General features: G+C 31.9%; 2 protein-coding genes across 3 annotated transcripts; one reads left to right on the forward strand and one right to left on the reverse strand.

The window, feature by feature from the left end:
- Positions 1-2,128: 2,128 nt before the first annotated feature.
- LOC100250516 (uncharacterized) lies at positions 2,129-8,092 on the forward strand. Of its 2 annotated transcripts, XM_010658728.3 has the most exons (7): positions 2,136-2,263; positions 2,384-2,437; positions 4,284-4,427; positions 4,729-5,515; positions 5,600-5,704; positions 7,235-7,410; positions 7,488-8,092. In XM_010658728.3, the coding sequence occupies exons 3-7, from the start codon at positions 4,341-4,343 to the stop codon at positions 7,686-7,688; spliced, it is 1,356 nt and encodes a 451-aa protein (XP_010657030.1). In that variant the 5' UTR covers positions 2,136-2,263; positions 2,384-2,437; positions 4,284-4,340; the 3' UTR covers positions 7,689-8,092. The 2 variants fall into 2 exon arrangements, with proteins under 2 accessions (XP_002279986.1, XP_010657030.1); XM_002279950.4 differs by lacking the exon at positions 2,384-2,437 and having other exon boundaries at positions 2,129-2,263.
- Positions 8,093-8,209: 117 nt separating this feature from the next.
- LOC100250486 (protein trichome birefringence-like 42) lies at positions 8,210-10,175 on the reverse strand. The gene is made up of 4 exons (XM_002276347.4): positions 9,545-10,175; positions 9,291-9,465; positions 8,940-9,124; positions 8,210-8,858 (listed from the first exon to the last, which is right to left on the reverse strand). Exons 1-4 carry the CDS (start codon positions 9,946-9,948, stop codon positions 8,378-8,380), a joined length of 1,245 nt encoding a protein of 414 aa, XP_002276383.1. The 5' UTR covers positions 9,949-10,175; the 3' UTR covers positions 8,210-8,377.
- Positions 10,176-20,240: the final 10,065 nt, after the last annotated feature.

Consider the following 20,240-nt stretch of genomic DNA (forward strand, 5'->3'; position numbering starts at 1 on the left):
GAAAAGAATTCTCATAAAATTAGTGAAAACAAGTGAAAACATTGTTTTAGATGTTTTATAAAAATACCATAGTTTTTGTTTTTAAAAATGAAAAACAAAATACAATTTTTGATTATCAATGTATTTTTTATGATATTTTTTGTTCTAAATAACATAAAATTGTTCTAAAAAAAAAAAAATCACCAAACAAGCACTTAGTTTAATCTTTTTAACCATTATTATAATTGCTTGTTTTCGAAATGTAATTGCTTGTTTTGAAAACAGTTCAGAAAAATAATTTTTGAGAATAATTTTTAAAAACTGTTTTATAATGGTTTGTGGATTAAAAGTGTATTTGAAAATTTAAAACATTTTTAACCAATTTATAATATTTTTAAATATGTTTTAAAAATAATTTTTATATTTATTATTTTATTTTTAATTAATTCTAGGCGTTTATATAATTATTTTTAAAATAATTCTCACAAAATTGGTGAGAACAATATAAAACATTTTTTTAGATGTTTTATGAAAATGTCATTTTTTTTGTTTTTAAAACTGAAAAACAAAATACAATTTTTGATTATCAACGTATTTTAGTTCTGAATAACATAACATTGTTAAAAAAAATTACCAAACAAACCCTTAATTTAATATTTTTAACCATTATTATAATTTTCTTTCGAAGTTTAGGCTTTTAATTTTTAAGAATTTAAAACCCTGAAGATGTTTTATCGAACCTAATCCACTATACCATTATCTTGTAATTATCTAACAGGTGATTAGTCTTGACTCTTGATCATGAATCAACCATCATTTCATTTAACATCATGATTTTTCATTTTTCCAATATATATATATATATATATATATATATATATATATAAAATGCCATAAATCTGCAGTAGGGACATTACAAAAAGATAAGATTAAGAGGTGATGTGTGCCAAATTTTGTTTCCACTCTTATTTAAACTTTATCATAAATTTGGACAATTGAGATAGGAAGTAGGAACCCACAATATATAAATTTTGTTCATTTTCCCCTCTTGTTCTCATATTTAAATTATTAAATATTTTTTTTGAAATACATAATATTTTATTAGTGCTACCAGCATTATTATTTCATATTTAAATATCTTTCTTAATTCCAATATTAATATATTAAATTAATCCGTGATTAAAGAAAAAGAAAATCAGAATTTGATAATTGAGTGGGAGAGGTGGTGGGCCCATCCAATCATCCATGCATTAGATGTTAATTAAATGAATAAGGTCAATGCAAGTCATATTAGATCCTTCTCTCTTACTTTTTATTTTTTTATTTATTTTTTGATATGGCTCATTTTTGGATAAAATAATTAAATTAATATATGAAATTCAACTAAAATAATATATTTTAAGTAATACATAAGTTGTATTTAATAATTCAACTTAAAAACTTCACGATATTCATTTTATATTTTTACCTTTATTTATTTTAATTACCTTTATGATTTCTTTTAAATTATAATTTATGAGAATAAATATGTCAATTTGATTATTTATTATAAATTTTAAATTTATTTTATAAAACAACAGTACTTAAAGTAAAAAATTTTAAGTAAATATAATTTAACCTAAAATCAACTTAAATTATTAAGTAATAACTATTAAGTTTTATCAAACACTCTCTTAATAAATTATTGAATAAAAATATGTCTCAAAATTTGCTAAAATTTGATACTTTTTTTTTTTCTATAAATTTAGAAGTAAATAATTTAGGAATTCAGGAAATTAGAAAATAAAAACAGATGAATGTTGGTTTTGGAAATAAGTAATTAGAAAGCAAAGGAATTTAAAGAATTTAACAATGGGTGAATGAATTACAGCGTGAATTTTTTTATTTGATGATGTGGCAAATTCATAGCCATCAATTTAGTAAATTGGAAATTAACATCCGTACTGGAATATATGATCGACCGTGATCCATGCATCGTTGGAAGAATTGGAGCTGGACCTCAACGATATGAGTTGTACCCAACTACACCTCCTCCATCGTCACAGCCGTCACAGGCTTGTGAAGTTAGAGTTCTGCTATCCTCGTTGCCACACGTGTTGTGTCGCACGTGTCAACCTACCACCAGAAGAGAGTTGTGTATATGGGTCTCTATAATCTGAGTGCTTCTGGCTTTCCTGGTTTGTTTCCTTTTGGGTCTTTTTTTTTTATTTCTTTCCAAAGCTAACCCAAGTTGGGTCTTTTTATGATCCTCTCGTTTTCAAAATTGTGGCTTCTGGGTACACTGGTAAGCGCCTCATCTTCGTATTCTGCACAAAAAATTCAAATTTTGCCACGGTTGTTGTAATAGTTTTTCAATGATTTATGATGGGTTTTTTATTCTTTCGTCTTATCTGCCTCTGTCCAGTGTTTGATCAACAATTTTATATCTTTTTCATGAAATTTGGGAATGATGAAAAAGGTATTCTTTTTGTTCTTAAACTGTTCCTATTGTGATATTCTTGATGATTGAGTAAATGAGTAGTTGAAAAAGCTAGTGCTGGCATGTCTGTTTCCGTGTTTGGTTACTTGGGTGTTTGTAAAATCCCTGGAGTTTGGGGTGAATTTGTTTAGTTTATAGGTTATATTCGATTAACTACTTGAAGGGTTTGAAGAGTTTGACATACATTTTTAATTGCGTTATAGGTTTAGCCAAGTCGACCCAATTGGGAATTTGGGTTTTGAGAGGTTGATTAGTGGGAAAAACGTGTTTCCTTTTCCCTGGGTCTGTGCTTTCTTTTTTCTTTTTAATTTCTCCCTGAAAATTTTACCTTTTGCTCCTTTTTTATGGATCAAGAGTGAGGATCATTGAGCTCTAGGACTTAGCAGTTCTTATGTACATAATGGATCAGGAGTCAGGATCATTAAGCTCTAGGACTCGGCAGTTCTTTTGTTCATGAAAAAGTGAGGCTGTCAAATTCTTCTTCTTCTTCTTCTAGGAATGGGAGGCTATTGAATGCCTCCACACATTCAAATGCATTCAGATAGCCTCACATATGCATATGCATATGCATTCAGATTGCCCTGCAATTTTTCTCAGTGTCTCACTTGTAAACCTCAAGTATATATGGATAAGCTCTTTGTAGGGCACGGCTGATGGTTTTTGTATTCCCGCACTTCTTTTGGGTTTTTGGTTGCTCTGTATACATTGTGTATACTCCTTTTTTATTCTAATATACCTACACTTATCAAAAAAAAAAAAACCTTAAGTATATATGTTAGTGTTCCCTTGTAAACCTTGAGTCTATGTCTCTGTATTCACTTGTAAGGCTTAAGTATTTCGTCGCTCTAAGGCCAATTGTGGAGCAGTGCTACTGCTGCGAATGCATCAAGCATCTAAACTTATGCGTCAGAGTCTCATTTGTAAACCTCAGGTGTTTTCTCAATCTTAGACCAATTGTGGAGTAGTTAAATGTATCTTGACACACATTTGGTGCCCTTGAAAAATGTCTTTCTTGTTTTGTATGTCATTGTGTAGCCTCTTGAGTTGGTCAATGCTAGGTTTTTATTATATATTTTAATGTAGGGGAACTTTTGCATGATTCGTAGGTTGCACAATCTTGAACATTTGTTCATCTCAGAAACTATTTGCATGGGGAATTGAGACCATGCTAGAGGATTTTTCAATTTGGATGGAATTTTTTGTTTCTTGTTTCTGGATTTTGAGGGGTATAAAGATAGTTGGACCCATGCTGGTTTCATTGGATGCAATCATGGTAGGTATAGGAGTAAGTGGGTTAAAGCTGGGTTGTTGAACCTGGTTACCCATTCCTTGATTATCCGTATTTTTATCAACATGGTTCTTGAGTTTGGTATTCTGGGTTGGCACTGTGTTTTACTGTATTGGTGCTTGTGACCACAACTATCTGCAGATATAAGAAAAGAATTCCTCTAAATTTAGTCCTATCTAAGCAAAGATATCCTGTAAGATTTCAAATTAAAGTATCCTTATGATATAAATAATATCAGACCGTGCTTGTTTAATTCACCACTTTAGCAATTGCCTTTTTAGGTTGGCAATTTGGTTGGCCAGCTATGCCTCTTGAGCATTTCTACATATTGTTCTTACTTGTCTATCATGTGTGGGTTGTCACTGTATGAACATAATTGCTGTATCTGAATATGATGAGATTTTAAGAATCCTTTTTGAGCTACTGTGTAACCTTGGTTAAATTGTTGATGCTTCTTTCTCTTACTTGGAGGATCTTTTAGTGAAACAGCAGAGTGCAAATTTGTTCATGACTGAAAATTTTTTGGAACTTCTGCAGATGAATAGCACTTTCTTGGAGTAGGAAGAATTCTCACGAAAGCAATTTATAGTCACTATGGATTTCAAAGGTATAACCTGGGTTGGGAATATGTACCAGAAGTTTGAAACTATTTGCTTGGAAGTGGAAGATATTATGTATCAGGTATGCTTTTTAGTGATCAAAAAAAAAAATTATGTATCTGGTATGCCTTATTCCTAGATAACTTAAACTTTAGCCTGTAGTATGGGTTCTCACCATGTTCCTTTTAAGTTGCTAAGGGGTTTTTGAAGACTCGGTCCCTTAAAATTCCTATTCAGGGAGGATTGTAGGTTCCTCTGACTTGACAGATCAGTTCCATTATCATTTATCTGTTTAGTTGGCCGACTTATTTTATTACTCCTTGTTCATAAGCTCTTATCAAGGTGGAAACTTTTGTAACTTACAATTTGATTTTCATGGACAGGACACTGTTAAATACTTTGAAAATCATGTTAAGTATGTTGAAGATCAGGTGGAAACAGTTGGTGAAAGTGTTAAAAAGTTCTGTTCAGAAATTGTGCAAGATTTGCTGCTTCCTGATTCTTTGGAAGTGACAGATTCTAACTTGTCCCTGGACCAACATGATAATGTCAAGTTGTGTAAAAAGCCAAAGGTTGGTATCAAGGAAGAGGCAAAAGTTGGCTTCAAGGAAGAGCCAAAAGTTAGTATCAAGGAAGAATTCATAAAGTTTGATATTGATCGATTGACTGAGCATTCTGAAATTGCTGATCTAAATGAGGATGTGGAGCACAAATCATCTTTCACTGGGCTGCATGGTGTAAATAACTTATTCCAATCATATTCTGGGAATTCAGTTACAGGGGCATGCTCTGACTTGCATTTGGTGCAAAATGATGATGGGGTCATGTGCAAGAATCTAGATGCTGGTATCAAACGAAATCCTGTAAAGGTGAGTCAGTTTCCAATTGAGGTGTCAGGGGTAATCGCTCCTATCTCAGGTGATGTAAGCAGACTGCCATCATCCCTGAACGAAAATTGTGAAAACAAGTGTAATCAGATGGCTATAACTTCGTCCCCAGCTTCAGTTGAGATTACAGATTGCAACTTGGAAGGGGCAATTTGTAATGAGATTGCTGATGTGACTGCTATTTCAGTTGATCTTCCATCAGTTCCTTTAGTTGAATCCGTTGGGAAGGAAGGAAGGGAGATGGTGTTTTCTTCCAGAGGTGGCTTATCATCAGAATTAAATGGTGACCATTTCCTCAGTCCTTGTCATTTTCTATTTCTTTTTGCCTCACTTTCTCCATCCTTCTCCTGACTCACTGCATTAACAGCTGGAAACATCCCCATGGACAATGGGGTGGGTTCTCTGATTGGGTCCTTCAGGGATATTCAACAAAATGAAACTGCAGAAAAGAAGGACCTTTTGTCCCATTCAGGTGTTCTATCTCATTTGAATGAATGTTAAATTTCCATTTCTTTTCAATAATGTGATTGGAAGTATAAGCTTGTTAAGATTGCCATATTGTGATCCTGTTGGGCAATCATGCGTAAAAATAGTGAATGATGCTTATGACCTGCTTTTTGGGGAAAAAAGGCTTGTTATGGTAAATAGCTGAAGTCAATAATTTCCTTTTTCAATATTGGAGAAGTACAGATTATTTCATTCTATTTTTTAAAAATCAATTTATCAAATTTTGCTTTCTCAACAAGCAGTAGAATAGTGGTGTGATTTGTCTTGCTGCTTTAGTTGCCTTTATGGTTTTTTCCCATGTGAGATAACTTCTTGCCACATTTTTCATGTTTGTCAATGGTATTTTTGTTCACATAAAGATGTAGATTTTGCATGGTGGTTCTTTAAATTCCTATGTTTTTATGGTTGGTCAACCAATGTTGTTTGAGATTTTCAGAACTTTAAAAGGACACCATGCACATTATTATGCAGAAAATTTTAAATTATCTGACAGCTTAATTTTGTTTCATAGAACCTCTAATCATACATTGTCTTGAATAAATGCATCATTTTCTTTAAATTGCCCATCGGTTGCATTCTTGGCTTTCAATACTGGCTGAAATCATGAGATATTTTTGTATTCTTCTTTATGAAAAGTTGGACAATCATTATACGATTGCATGAGAATTAACCGGTTGCTTGGGATCAAATAGAACTTCCCCTAGCAGCTTTATAGAAGCTTAAATTACACCTCACAAATGGTGTGGGAATCATTTCAAGTGTTGTTGGCTCATGATTAAGGACAATGCTTGAACGTTCTTTAAAATTGAATCTTTTGATTATAGTGTTTGAAAGTACCATACCATCTTGTGATTGGAGTATCTCAACAGATGAAGCTGTTACCATCGGTTGTACTTCCTCTGTTCTTTGAGTCCCCTTTGGGTACACTTCAATGCAATTTTTCCCCTCCATGCTTACAAGCGAGGAAAAAATAGTAAGTCCAATAAAAGAAAAAAAAAATCTGAAAATGTTTAGACTTGCAAATGAAACACTCAGACCTGGGATGAATCCTTTGAATATCCTACAAAGACATAAAGCAATTGAACGAGTTTATTCCAGGGAATGCCTGAAGTTTAGCGTATGTAAATGCTTCTCATAAGCATTATCAGCTTTTTTTTTTTCAATCTGTACAGGTCCTAGTATTTGCATTTTGTTAAATTCTCACACTCACTCTCTCTCATCCATATCAGTGATGCTGTACATATATGCATATTGGTACTGCATGCAATTCTTTGTAATGTTGTATATTTTTAATCCTTGGTTATGTTTATTAAGTTGGATAAATTTTACAGGATGATCAGAGATGTATTTACTGATATCAAGAACAATACACTTGTGTTGTTGATGAGCAGATTGTTAAGTTTTGTGCATTGTCCTATATATTTACATACAGCATTTATCTTCATCCAGAAGTACCATAGTTTTTATATGCACTGATGTAAGTAAAATTTTGCAGAAGGATCAGATGGCTGGAATATAGATGCTATTGAGATCAATGATGTTATTGAGCAAGGAATTGAAACCACCAAAGACTTACTTGATAAGATGAAGCTTGAGGACGCATGTGTTATGGTGGATGGTGACGAACTTCATGTTGTTTCTCACAGGGAAGGCAAAGTCTGGCTTGTCAAGGTGCTCTCTCTCTCTCTCTCTCTCTCTCCCTCCCCCCCAATTAACAGTGTCATTAACTGAATATCATTCGTTTTCAGAAAAAGCTTCGTAATGCTTTTTATTCAAAGAGGAGATTAGCCAGAAAGGAGTATGAGCGGCTTGCTGTCTGGCATAGAGTCATTGATTCAGAATCCAACCAGCCTGGTGCTGAGGGTTTGACACCAAGTCCTAGTACAGACTCGGACAAAAGAACATCTCCAGATGATGATTTCTGCCAATCTGAGTGGGAGCTTCTCTAAATAACCCCACCATCACAAGCTACTGTAAATAACTATCTTAGACAAAATGCTACTGCACTTCTGCAGTTGAAGTTCTTGGAGAAGCTGGGATGGGGCATTAATAATACCAGGCAAAGTCCCCCCCCATCCAATATAACATTAGAGAAGCTGGGCCTGGTCATTAATAATGGCAGCCTAAGTTATCCTATATAACGTTAAGAGTACAGTGATAAAATGGTTAAGAAAGAAACCAAACCCACCATCTCTAGCTATGAAACTTGCAAATAATTAAAAATTGCATTGTCCTCTGTGTGGAGGGGTGTTCAGTTCTATTTACTGCTTTGACACACACTACATACAAGTGACAGTTCCATCTTCTATGTCAACTTCATTTTATCGAATGCCTGGATATGATTTAGTGCTTATTCCTCTTGAGCTAGCTAATAATGAATTTTTTTTTAGCATATTTCACCTTCATTTAAATTTTAATGGAAATTCGTGCAGGAAATTTTAGGGTGCTACATTGTTGGCAAAGGCCCCCATAAATATAAGGGAGTAAATAGTGTAATTTGAACACATTTTTCAGCCTGGGACATGTTTTCTGAATCAACACGTCTTATGATCTTACCCTCTACCATAATTACAGTTATTTAAGTAGAAAGAAACTAACACCTGCTCAAAGGGTCACTGGAAAAAGACTAAACAGTCTGTCAAGAATCAGAAATGTGTCCTGAGGTGTCAAACACCAAGGATGCATACAATAGACCGTTCCATGTATCCGGCAGCCCTGGCAGGCACCAGTGGCTACAATCAGGATGAAACTCTTTTCGCTGTTGTCGCTCCTCTTCCTTTCTGGAATAGATTGATGGATGGGCATCTCTTCGGTACTGAGATAGATTGGTGATGTTCAAGTATCGCACTGGGTTTTTCATTGCTTTGATTGTTCCCTCAATGATCTCAGTCAGGGACTTGGGGAATGATGCTGCATCGGATTCATCCAAGATGGGCTGAGTTTCATTGTAGCATTGCTTCCCGGTGTGGGAGGGTGAAATGCTCCGGAAGAAGACTCTTGTTTTATTCCTATCCAATTTACGCCTGATCCAACGTGCCCAGGTCTTCATGGCTATATCTAATGCTGATTCTATCTCCATTTCCTCCACCAATTTTCCCCTGTATTGAAACAAGTCCCACCTGCAAATTTCTCTCATCAAAATCCTATTCATGAACTACTCACATTGTCGTTATAATTCACATTATACCCAGTAAACTTACGCTCTCAACTTTCCTTGATGCGCCCACCAGTGCCCAGTGTTGAACACCATAATGTCCGCGCCTCGCCACAGCCGGGCTGAGCCTGAAAGTTTATCAAGCCTCAGTACTCTAGTGCCATTTTCCTTTTTGACATCTAGCTGCACTAGAAATGGGCTCCAGTAGAACTCCACGGAACAGTTGTAGTCCTGTAGCAATAGTTAAAAGTCTGTCAACGATTCGAACTCCTAAAACACTGGTTATGGGTCCACATAAAAAGTGAAGCTCCATGAAGAATAATACCAATATTCATGGAGAAAAGATGGAGTAGAAGAAAAGAAAACATGCGAGTACTATATCAAACTGATCCCTTGCCTTTGCTCTGAAGACCTTGTAGACACTGCTCCGAGTTTCAATATAGGCTCGTGAAGGAGGAACAGCAGAATAAAGAAGGCAAGCAAGCGATTCCCACTGGTTTCTATTGAGGGAGTCTCCGACTATAATCACTCTCTTCCCTCTAAGCCTCTCCAGCATGTCTGTGGCATTAAACCTTAAAAGCCAACCATGTCAACTACACTAATATGAATGAGAACATACTTAAAAAATAAACCTTCTCTCAGCTTAAGTACCTTGGAATCTCACAGCCTTTTGCTCTCCAACTCCATTTCTCATAGTTAGTATCTGATCTCCCGTTCCTTCTGCAGCTTACTTGATCACTGAGGAATGGACACTGGGGTCCTTCATAGAAGGGCCTCGCCCTTGAGTCGTAAACCCATTGCCCATCGAAGATGTTGCACCTGTCTTCGTTGTGGTTCACTGCTTTCGGCCGGAACACAATGAGCGTAGATGCTGCAGAGAACTCAACGCTTGGGGTGGGAAACTGATTGAAAGATGTTATGGATATTGCTGGGTTTTGAAGAGCTGAAAGGTTGGCGCTGTTGCGACTCTGATTGAGGCACAGCACTAGAATGATGCAGCCTATGAAGCTTGCACATATACAAAGCTTCCATCTCTCAATGATGGTGGTGTCCATCTCTATGCCTTCTTTTGCTTCCTGTCAATGGGTTGAGCAGAGACTTGCAGTTTGTCAAGTGTGTTTAGAAGGAGTTTAGGCCAACTATAAATCATCTAAGCATTGTGAGCCTTGTTGCTGTCAACTGACTGAAATGCCCTTTCATATTTTTTATTAACAGAGAAAATACGATGATATATAGATAATGAGGCTAGAAAATAAATATGGATCAGAAAAGGAAGAAGAAAAGACAGACAAATCAACATTCTTTTAGTTTCCTTCAAATATAATATTTCTTATAGACTACTCTACTTGGGACCTTGACCATTCGTGACGTGGGATGGGAGAGGAGGCTTCGTCATGATTCATGGCCAAAAGTCCTTGTCATTACGTGCCAAAAATCAAGTTAACACTTAAGTTTATGATTGCCATGGACCCCCATAACCCAAATTGAATGGCATCACTGGTGAGTGTGATTGTGGAATTAATGATGCATTTAATTTCAATAAACCCAACCATTATCAAGAAAAAGGCCAGAATGTTAGAAATTTGAGGGCATTATTGGGGTTTGGTTACTGAATTGGGGGTAGATTTGGAAACATCTGGGGCATTTGTGGTCATACAAACACCATCCCTAATGCACTTGAAAAGTATGCAGACCCCTTTTGTGGTGATGCAGGGGTAGCAGCTAGTACATGATGGATTAGGTAAGCTTAGCCACTTAAGTTATAAAGTTTCTACATTTGGTGGGCAGTAGTTCAACCAAAACAACTTTAGGATCATTAAGTATCAATTTTCTACTGTATGGGAGAGGACTTTCTGTTTGGATGGCTAGAAACTGCACTATCCACTGTAGTTCTGTCGTTTGATACTTGATAATGACTTGGGACCCTCTAACCACGTTTCAACTTTCAAGTGCCCAAGTGGGAGGTTTCTATTGATCCATCTTTAAACCAGGTTGTGGTAGAATAGCTGGAATTACATTAATTTTTTCGAGTTTTATATTTGATTGTGACATGAAACCGGCTACCACTCAAATGTTTTCGAGCCCTTTCGATTATTTTCATTTTGTTACGGTTTTAATTCAACATTGGATGTTCTTGTTCTACCACTTAACAATTTAAATGGTTTTAATTCATCTAGAATTAGCAGGTGTTCATATTCCATTCTTAACAATTTAAATGGCTTTAACTCAACTAGAGTTGAATGACATCCTTATTTCATTATCTAACAATTTAAACTTTCACGTTGTTCATTATCTAATAATTTAAACTTCAACGTTGAATCGATAATTTGGTAAATGATTAAGACCCTAATTTTAAGGAGTTTATTATTTTAAATATGTAATTATTTTATTTCTTTTAATCAAAGAACGCCAAATCGTCCAACAATAAACCAATGGTGGGCTAATACGGGACACTATATATTTACCATACATTAGGGTAACATCACTTTCGTTGGATCTTGCTCCCCTAAATAAGTCTTTGCATTAAATTTTTGGTTCCTTGACCCTTTCAACAAAATCATAATACAAAGTTTAGTCAAATGATAAATGAGCTCAACCCTTCAACGTTACTCCATAATACTAAGGTACCCATCATGCAGTGATTGATTTCAAAGCTTTGGATTCTTCCATTACTCTCTGGTACAGTGGTACTGCCTTTGGGTGGTTGGGTTTTGCTGTATTAGCTCCATATTATTGTCTCCAATTAAGTTTGCTTATTTTTAAAAAAGTATGTTTTTAAGCCCCACCAACCCACCTTAATGCCCTGATAATTGTTGCGTGTGAGAGAGGTTCAAGCAAACTCGAGAAGATAAGAAATTAAATAATGGTTTGAACTTTGAAGCCTGTGAGTCTTGTGACCTTAAATTGTTAGATTCCTCTGTAACCTACCCAATCAATTGAAAACTTTGATCTGTGAGAAGGGTTTAAGAAACTTTTTTATCTATAGTTGTGGATTACTTGCTAATGATGATTTCATCTTCTCATCACCCTCATCAACACAGAATTGGTCCTCAATTTCTGGGGTGGTGAAGGGTTGATGCTATTTCTGTGAGTGGTGGCAGATAGCATGATTATAACCATGATAACATTCCCATATTTTCAAGCACCATTAATGTTATGGGTACACTCGTTTTCTGCAAAACTTTCCAATTATGATGAAGAAACAAACAGCCAAGAGGACTACAGTGTCCTTGCAGTTTCTCTTGTTTGATTTAGTGCTGCAGGCTGCAGATTTTCCACAGCAAAGGAAAGATGATATGTACATATGGGGAAATACATGGCCTGTAAAAAGTAAAAAATGAGACAAGTTGCTTTTCACACATGCAGGTGAGTAAGGTCTTTTATGGGAGTGATGTACTGTTGGTTATACCATGAGCAGGTGGTGGAGTGGATCAGACTCTGGACATGGAAGTTGTGTTTACTAGACCAAAAGCTGCCACTGCAGAATTGACTTTAATCATGCCCCCCACTTCTCATGGGCATATGAAAAATTTAAAATTCACCTTTGAAATCACAAGCACCACAATTTTAACAAATATGAAGAATCAGGTGGTTTTTGTTTTTTGGCTGAATAGAAAAAGTCAAAATATTTGGCTTTTTCTATTCAACAAAAAGTAACTGTTAATATCATTTAACATAACTAAATTGAACATAATGATAATAAGTTCACTTTAGTTATGTTGGATGATATTAATAAGTTAGTTTTAGCTGAATAGAAAAAGCCAATTTTTTTGGCTTTTTCTATTCAGCCAAAAAACAAACACTACCTTAGAGAATTTTTCGGGTTATTTTCAATAGTTTTTGAAGTTTAGCAAAATATATATATATATTTTTATTTTGAACGAAAGGATAGGAAAGGGAAAATAACAAATCAAAGAGTATAAGATGGGGATTTAATGAATTTTCAAATCATTGAGGATTAGGTGGATTTAAATTAAACCCGAGGAAAAGTGAATGAAATTAACTTATTTGTTAAGATATGTACTACTTGTATTTGATTTGTATCTAGTTATGATATGGTATTGGTATATATTGAAAAGTATGATTAGTAACAATGTCTCGTATATGATTTAATCTATTGTTTTGTTTCTAATTTGTAACTCATTGCTTTGTATCATGCTGTGTTTTGATAATTGTTGTTTATATTTGTCACAATTTATTGTACTTGATTCGTACATTTGTACCCTTACTAATGGACTAATTTCCATTATACATATTTGATGGATGAGATTGCAAATTTCGTAGGTACCAAAGGAGCACCCTAGAAAATTATTACAATCCTTAATATTTGAATAAAAATCCTTAATAATTTTTTTTTCTAAATATATTTTTGAAAATTTTCTTACTGTTTTTTCATACTTATTTTAGGTAACAATTTTAAATATTTTCCTTGGTAATTTGTATTTGACTATTTGTGTTATTGACTTTGATTTACTAAATTTATACTCACCTTTGCAAAATTTATTTGATTGTTTTATTTGGAGAGCGATTTTGAATCGCTTGTAATATGATTTCAAGACAATTATTTAGTAGATGATTTTTTTTTCAATTTTTTTTAGTATAATATATAAATTATCAAAAATGTTTTGAAAGTAATTTTTTTGGTTTATATCCAAATACTAATGGAATATCTATAAAAATGTTTTTGGGTTAATTTTTTGAGAAAAAATTAACTGATGTGACATGGTTGATTTTTATTTGAATCAAAACCGAATCAAATCAAGCTTGATTAAGACTAGTTTGGTTAGGTTTAAATGATTGAAAATCAAATCAATAAGGTAAGACTTTAAAATTCTCAATCAGTATACCTTTATGGTTATTGAAAATTGACAAATTGATATGATTAATTTTGATTGATTTATCTATTTTTTTTTTCAATTTTACTACTATGTTTTTCAATTTGGTTGATATAAAATATTTTATTTCAAATTTTCAATTTCAAGATGTTGTTTTTAGAACCGAAAATAAAGCAAAAATATTTCCAAATACATGCACCTAAGTTTTTATGCCAAATTAACTTTTGCAATCATATTTTTGAAAAAAACAGCCAAAAAAAACAAAAAATTGTTTAAGAAATTTGCAGTTTAAATTTTTTAAACTATCTTTTCCAATTATTTTAATTTTTGAAATTTAATTAGAAAATGAACATAATGAAACCTTAACCTAAAAATTGATGAGACAATTTTTTAAAAGATTCTTACCCACATTTAAATTAATAACACTCACAAAAAAAAAAAAAAAAATATTCTTTTTCCAAATCTGGAATGGAATAAAAATGAAATGAAATGATGCTACACAAATCACCACTTTTATTAATTCATTCAACAAATAGTGATGGGATGAAATAAAAGTGATTTATTAAATGTTAATAATTACTTATTTGATAAGGTAAAATGATGGTAGAAATTATGGTATGACCCATATTTTTCTACCCATTAATATTTCATTCCTATTTTTAAAAAATGATATTTAAAAAAAAAAAAAAAAACCCAACCTGGATAAGTAATGGACAGCATAATTGCATGAAAGTGCCTTAAGTAACACATCAAAGGGGAGGAAAATATACAATAGAAACAATAATTAATGCAGACCCCTTGAGATGAAGTATAATGCTTCCTGGATATAAACCACAGTAATGATATATTAAGAACTTGCTCACTTCTAGTATGAGAACATATGATTTTGACTTGAACACCTATATATGGAGGTGGCCATAAAGATGGTGCACATAGAAGTGTTTGAAGATGCTCAAGGACTGACCATGTGGGCGGACTCTGGGGGTGATAGTCTTAATGTTGCTGGGGAGTGGGGACCTCGCATTCAAGACTTCTCATAGTACAATATGACTATTTTTGCAACGACTGTCTCCTCCCATGTACATATTACCCATTTTAGCCTGATAAAATCTCATAATTTGAAAATGCACCTATATAGTTAAAAACAACCCACTACGTGTATAGTGTAATGTACTTTTTCTCGTATTACAATCATTTTCTATATAAATAATTATGATATTGTGATGTTAAATAGATAAACAATTCTTATAAAGTCAGATGAGATAAAAAATTGACCTTGATACTAGTTATAACAACTCAAGGCCCTATTTGGTTGGTGTTTTCAAGAATTGTTTTCTGTTCTTGAAAACAAAAAATACTAAAAACTTGTTTGGTTGAAAAAATTATTTTTGTTTTTTTTATTCTCTGTGTTCTCAAAATGACACTTTTTAGAGAACAAAAAAATTGTGTTTTGCCGGTTTTTTTACTGTTTATAGAACAAAAAAAAGTCATAAAGAGAATACCTGTTCTTTGTGTTTTTTTAGATGTGAGCTTTTTTTTTTATTTTTTTTATTTTTTATCATGTGTTGTTAGTTTTTATTTTTTATTTTTTCCGTTTATATTTTCCTATTTGGATGCTGAAAAAAGTGGGGAACGAGAATGAAAATAAAAAAAAAATCGTGATTTTTTCCGTTTCTCAATTTTGATTTTTCTTGAGTTGTTTTGTTGGAAAAAAAAAAAAAAAAACAAAAAACTTGCTTAAGGACATGGAAGAGAAAGAAAAGGAGTTGCTTTGAGAGGGTTTTGCATGTGACTTTTTCTCGATTTTGAAGAAGACGAGAGACGATTGAGGGTGGGGGTAGTCATTTGTAAATAAGGTAATAATATTGTGTAAACACTTTTCTCAATAGTGGAATGAGCAGAGATATTTTGAAGGGACATGGTTGGTAAAAAAAATATTCATACATAAAGTGAAAATTTCAAAGCATATTAGGTGGTAAAATCTATTGGTCAACCCAAGCAAAACACCATCTTCAACGGTGGAATCCCTTAGAAAGTGATCATCTCTTTCCTTGCATTTATTTTCATGTCCTATTTATTTTATTTACAAGCTTGTTAGGTGAAAATTAGTTGTAAAAATTAAATTAATTCTTTTTAAAATTTTTTAATCTCATTTTAATAAAATATACTATAATTTTTAATAAAATTAAAGATTAAATCAAGAAAAAAATGTTAATAAAAATGATTTTATCATGTTTGATTTATTTTAAAAAAATATAAAAAATGTTTTTATTTAAAAATTAATAAATAAATAATTTTTTTAATTTAAATGAACTGTGTATCTAAAAAATATTTATAAATTTATAATATAAAGTTACTTGAAGAAAACATTTTATTAATTGGAAAAGAAAAGAAAAACATCTTTCAAACATGTTTTTTGTTTTACTTGTTCTAAAAAACTTTTTTATTAACTCAACCAAACATGTTTTTTTTTTTTTTTTTCTTTAGAACGAAAACTATTTTCCAAAATTCAGTTCCCAAACTGTTCTAAAAACACAAAAAACTGTTGTTTTCCAAAACAGTTTTCAAGAACAACAACCAAACAAGCCCCAATTTTTCCTACATAGATATTTTTCACTCTAATAATAGTGACTCGTAAGACTTCAAAACATATTTACATAATTAAAAAGAATTTACTACATACATAACAATAGAATTTCTTCCTATATTCGATATTTGCTATTATAATTTTGGATGCTTATTATTATGGATACATCAGTGTTTTGTTTTTGTTTTTGTTATTTTTTTTTTGTTTTTTGTTTTCATAATTCTCCTTGCCAGGTGTGAAAGGCATCGCCCAATTGATTAAATGTAAATTGATTTCCTTATTCGAGCAAGGGTATATCTTGATAATTGCAATACTACTAGTGAAAACCAAGGATGCAATGGTGGTGGTTTTCATGAGGGATGCCTTCAAGTTCAGTTAGTGATCTAGACTAGTTAGTTTAGACTGATAAATTTATTTGGATTTGATGCTACATACTGTTAGATTTTATAGTGCTGGGGGGGGGGGGGGGGGGGGGGGGGGGGGAGGGGGAACTAAGTAAACTGTAATGATGGTTGTCTAGTAAGTGACAGGGCAATCAATGCAGTTCAAGGTAGTTAGTAGCTCCGTCAGACGACGCGTCATGATGTAGCTTGCCGTCGTTTCAACCTGTTGAAGTTATGGGACAAGGTGTGCCAGTCCATTGATGTAGACATAGGGATGAGTAAACTGTAATGATGGTTGTCTAGTAAGTGACAGGGCAATCAATGCAGTTCAAGGTAGTTAGTAGCTCCGTCAGACGACGCGTCATGATGTAGCTTGCCGTCGTTTCAACCTGTTGAAGTTATGGGACAAGGTGTGCCAGTCCATTGATGTAAACATAGGGATGAGAGAAGGTCCCGTCAGTCACTCCTATGCGAAGAGGAGAAAAATCACTGAAAATTGACAAAAAATTGCCAATATATCGACATTAGGCGATAAATCGCCGATTTAATAGAAAAAATAGCCTAAAAGAAAGAAAATCGCCGATATTTCGGCCGGTCAACACGCTACAATGCTCCCACTACAATAGCTATAGTGCATTCTAAAAAATGCCTCTTTTTTGTGCCGTTGAAAGGATTCAAACCCCAAACAAAAGGTTTGGGGTTTATCTCATCATACTACCAGGGCAAGTTTGCCCTTTGTTAAATGTATTATACTAAAAATATACATTCAAAGTCATCATGTAAAGAAAATTTTAGAGAGCAAATTAATTATAATTATTTTATAATTAAATACAAAATTTTCTTTTAATTGATTACCAAAAATATAAAAATTATCATAAAAATTTTCTTCATAGTGTTTTTAATATCATTAATAAATTAATTAATTATTAAAAAATTATACATATATCATAATTTATTTTATATCATTTAATACAATTGAATTAAATGGATCATAATTTTAATATTAATTATATTTTTAAGTTAGACATATTATAATCAGATATCATAATATTATTATGAAATAATATTTGATGTAATTCAATAATAAATGTACACTTAGAAAATTCATATTTTTATCGATGCATACGATATTATTATGAAATACGATAAACCATATTATACATATATCAATTTTTTTTTTTAATAAAACGACTTTAAAATATCTATTATACTTCTAATTATATTTTTATGAAGTTTTTCTTGTAATTTTTTTTTTTATAAATTTTGATCAATTTTAGTCTTATCGATATTCTTTTCCAAAATATCTACCGATATATCTCCGATGTATCCGATATATCCGTAAAATCAAAGTACTGATATATCCGTGATTATCGATATTTTCATCCTTAGTCCCATGTCAGATACTTCAATGGTTGTCCGGGCATCACTGGAGGGAATGACACACAAACCGACATGGGTGTTGCCACATGGATAAACGCGTGGAGGTACACGTGGACAAGCACGTGGTGGAGGGTCCCTACAATGATCATTGTTGATTAATTCACAATATGATTCAAGTATGATTGAGTTATTTGGAGCATAAAGACATAAATAAGGTATATTATAGGTTGAGATTCATAACAAGTTTGAAACCGAATTGGAAAATCCAAAATAAACAAGGAACGCTTAAGTGCCCACAATAATCGTGTATATTAATTTTGATGGTTAGTCACATCTCCTCAAGTTGTTAAGGTATTTACTAAGGAGCATAAGAGTGCTACATCATGGATATGAAAGTGATTGTATGTGTTGACTGGTATAAGATTCTTAAAAGAAGGTAGCATATAATTGATGTAGTATCATATATTCATACTTTCTTATTTAGTAAAGTTGCTCCATGATTAATTGACCTATAATTCTTATATTTGTTGAGTTTTTGAGAGACTCTGTAGATGGTTTTTCACATATCTCATGTGTTAATTGTGAGATTGTTACCAAAAGTTTTAAACTAGCTAAAATTAAAAGCCATTGTATCCATTTAGCAAAGGGAGACTCATTAACCCCTAATTATAAAACATTGTCATTGAGTTATAAATTTTTATAACTTTTTATTTTGTTCAATTTATATCTTATTTTATTTTATTTTTATAAAATCAATATTTGTATCACTAATCCTTTCTATAATAAAATTTAATATCATTTAAGTTTCAACACATTTTTTAAATTTGAAACCTTTTCATTATTAATTCCTTGAAACAATAAAATCAAAATTAAGCTATTTACATTTAGTTGACAATTTTGTTTTTTTATCCTTGTTTAGGACTTTGTGTACTTTCTTGTAATTTACATTATTTTTGTAGATTCAAGATTGCTACATAACCAATCCGAGATTAAATAAGTATGGTTGAGTTAATTAAGAATAATGACATATAAGACATATCTTTGTAAGCTTCCTAAGTTACCAAAATTAATTTTTTATTTATTTATAAAATATAAGGTAAAATTGATTCCAAATCCATTAGACTTTTCTAATATATGCATATTAGAGAAGTTCTTGGCTTTTTGAGACAGATTCTCATCCTCTCAAGGGGACGAGGAGTCCATTAAGGAATACAATAATTTTGCAGTCTCTAACTTAATGGTTTTTAGATCTTCACAAAGTCTTTTTCATGTAAATCATTGTCTTCTTATACAATTGAATTTCTCTACTTTATTTCTAATCCTTAAAAGAGACTATTTATTCACCCACCATTAACTATTCCATAAACTAGATCTAAACTTTTGTGATAGATGTAGATTAAATACAGTTGTGTCTATTTTATAATCACTGTTTAAGTATTTAACATGTAATGGTTTTATTGCTAACCTATCTAACCTCTTTCAACCGGAATTGTTTGAAATTGACCTAGCCTTTTATAAATATCATATAATAAAAATTAAACGACTAATTAATTTTTTATATATTTTTAAAATTTATAAAAGTTAAACATATTTAGAGGTATAAATTAAATAAAATTTAAAAATAAAATAAAATAAAATTGTTCTCTTCTATCTTATAAATATATTACAATTCAAAATTAAATAATTAAGTATTCATTTAGATATATTTCTTATTTTTTTGTTTTTTTAAAATAATAATAATTAATATAAAAAAGGATAATCTCTTGTACAAGAAATATAGATTTATTTTATAGTTTTAAAAAATACTTTAAAAAATTTTGAAATGTGAGGTAGTGAAACTTTTCTGATACCTCAATTGTCAGTTTGTTTGTTTTTTTTGTTTTTTTCTTAATAGTTTTTAAAGCCTGCAAGTATTCTTGTTTATAAAGGTTGCTGCTATTTTCTTATTTCAAAATAGAAAAAATAGAAAATATATTCAAATGCCACTATGTTAATTGATATTTGGAAAAAAAATTTAAAATTAAAATCAAAACTTAAAAAAAAAAAAAGAATTATTTAAAAGTAATATTTTATAAATTTAAAATATTAAATGTTAAAGGAGTTATAATGGTATTAACATGTGTAATGGGATAGAATAGCATGGACTATAAATTCCTACACAA

This window comes from Vitis vinifera, chromosome 12 (assembly GCF_030704535.1).
Source record: "Vitis vinifera cultivar Pinot Noir 40024 chromosome 12, ASM3070453v1".
NCBI lineage: Eukaryota > Viridiplantae > Streptophyta > Magnoliopsida > Vitales > Vitaceae > Vitis > Vitis vinifera.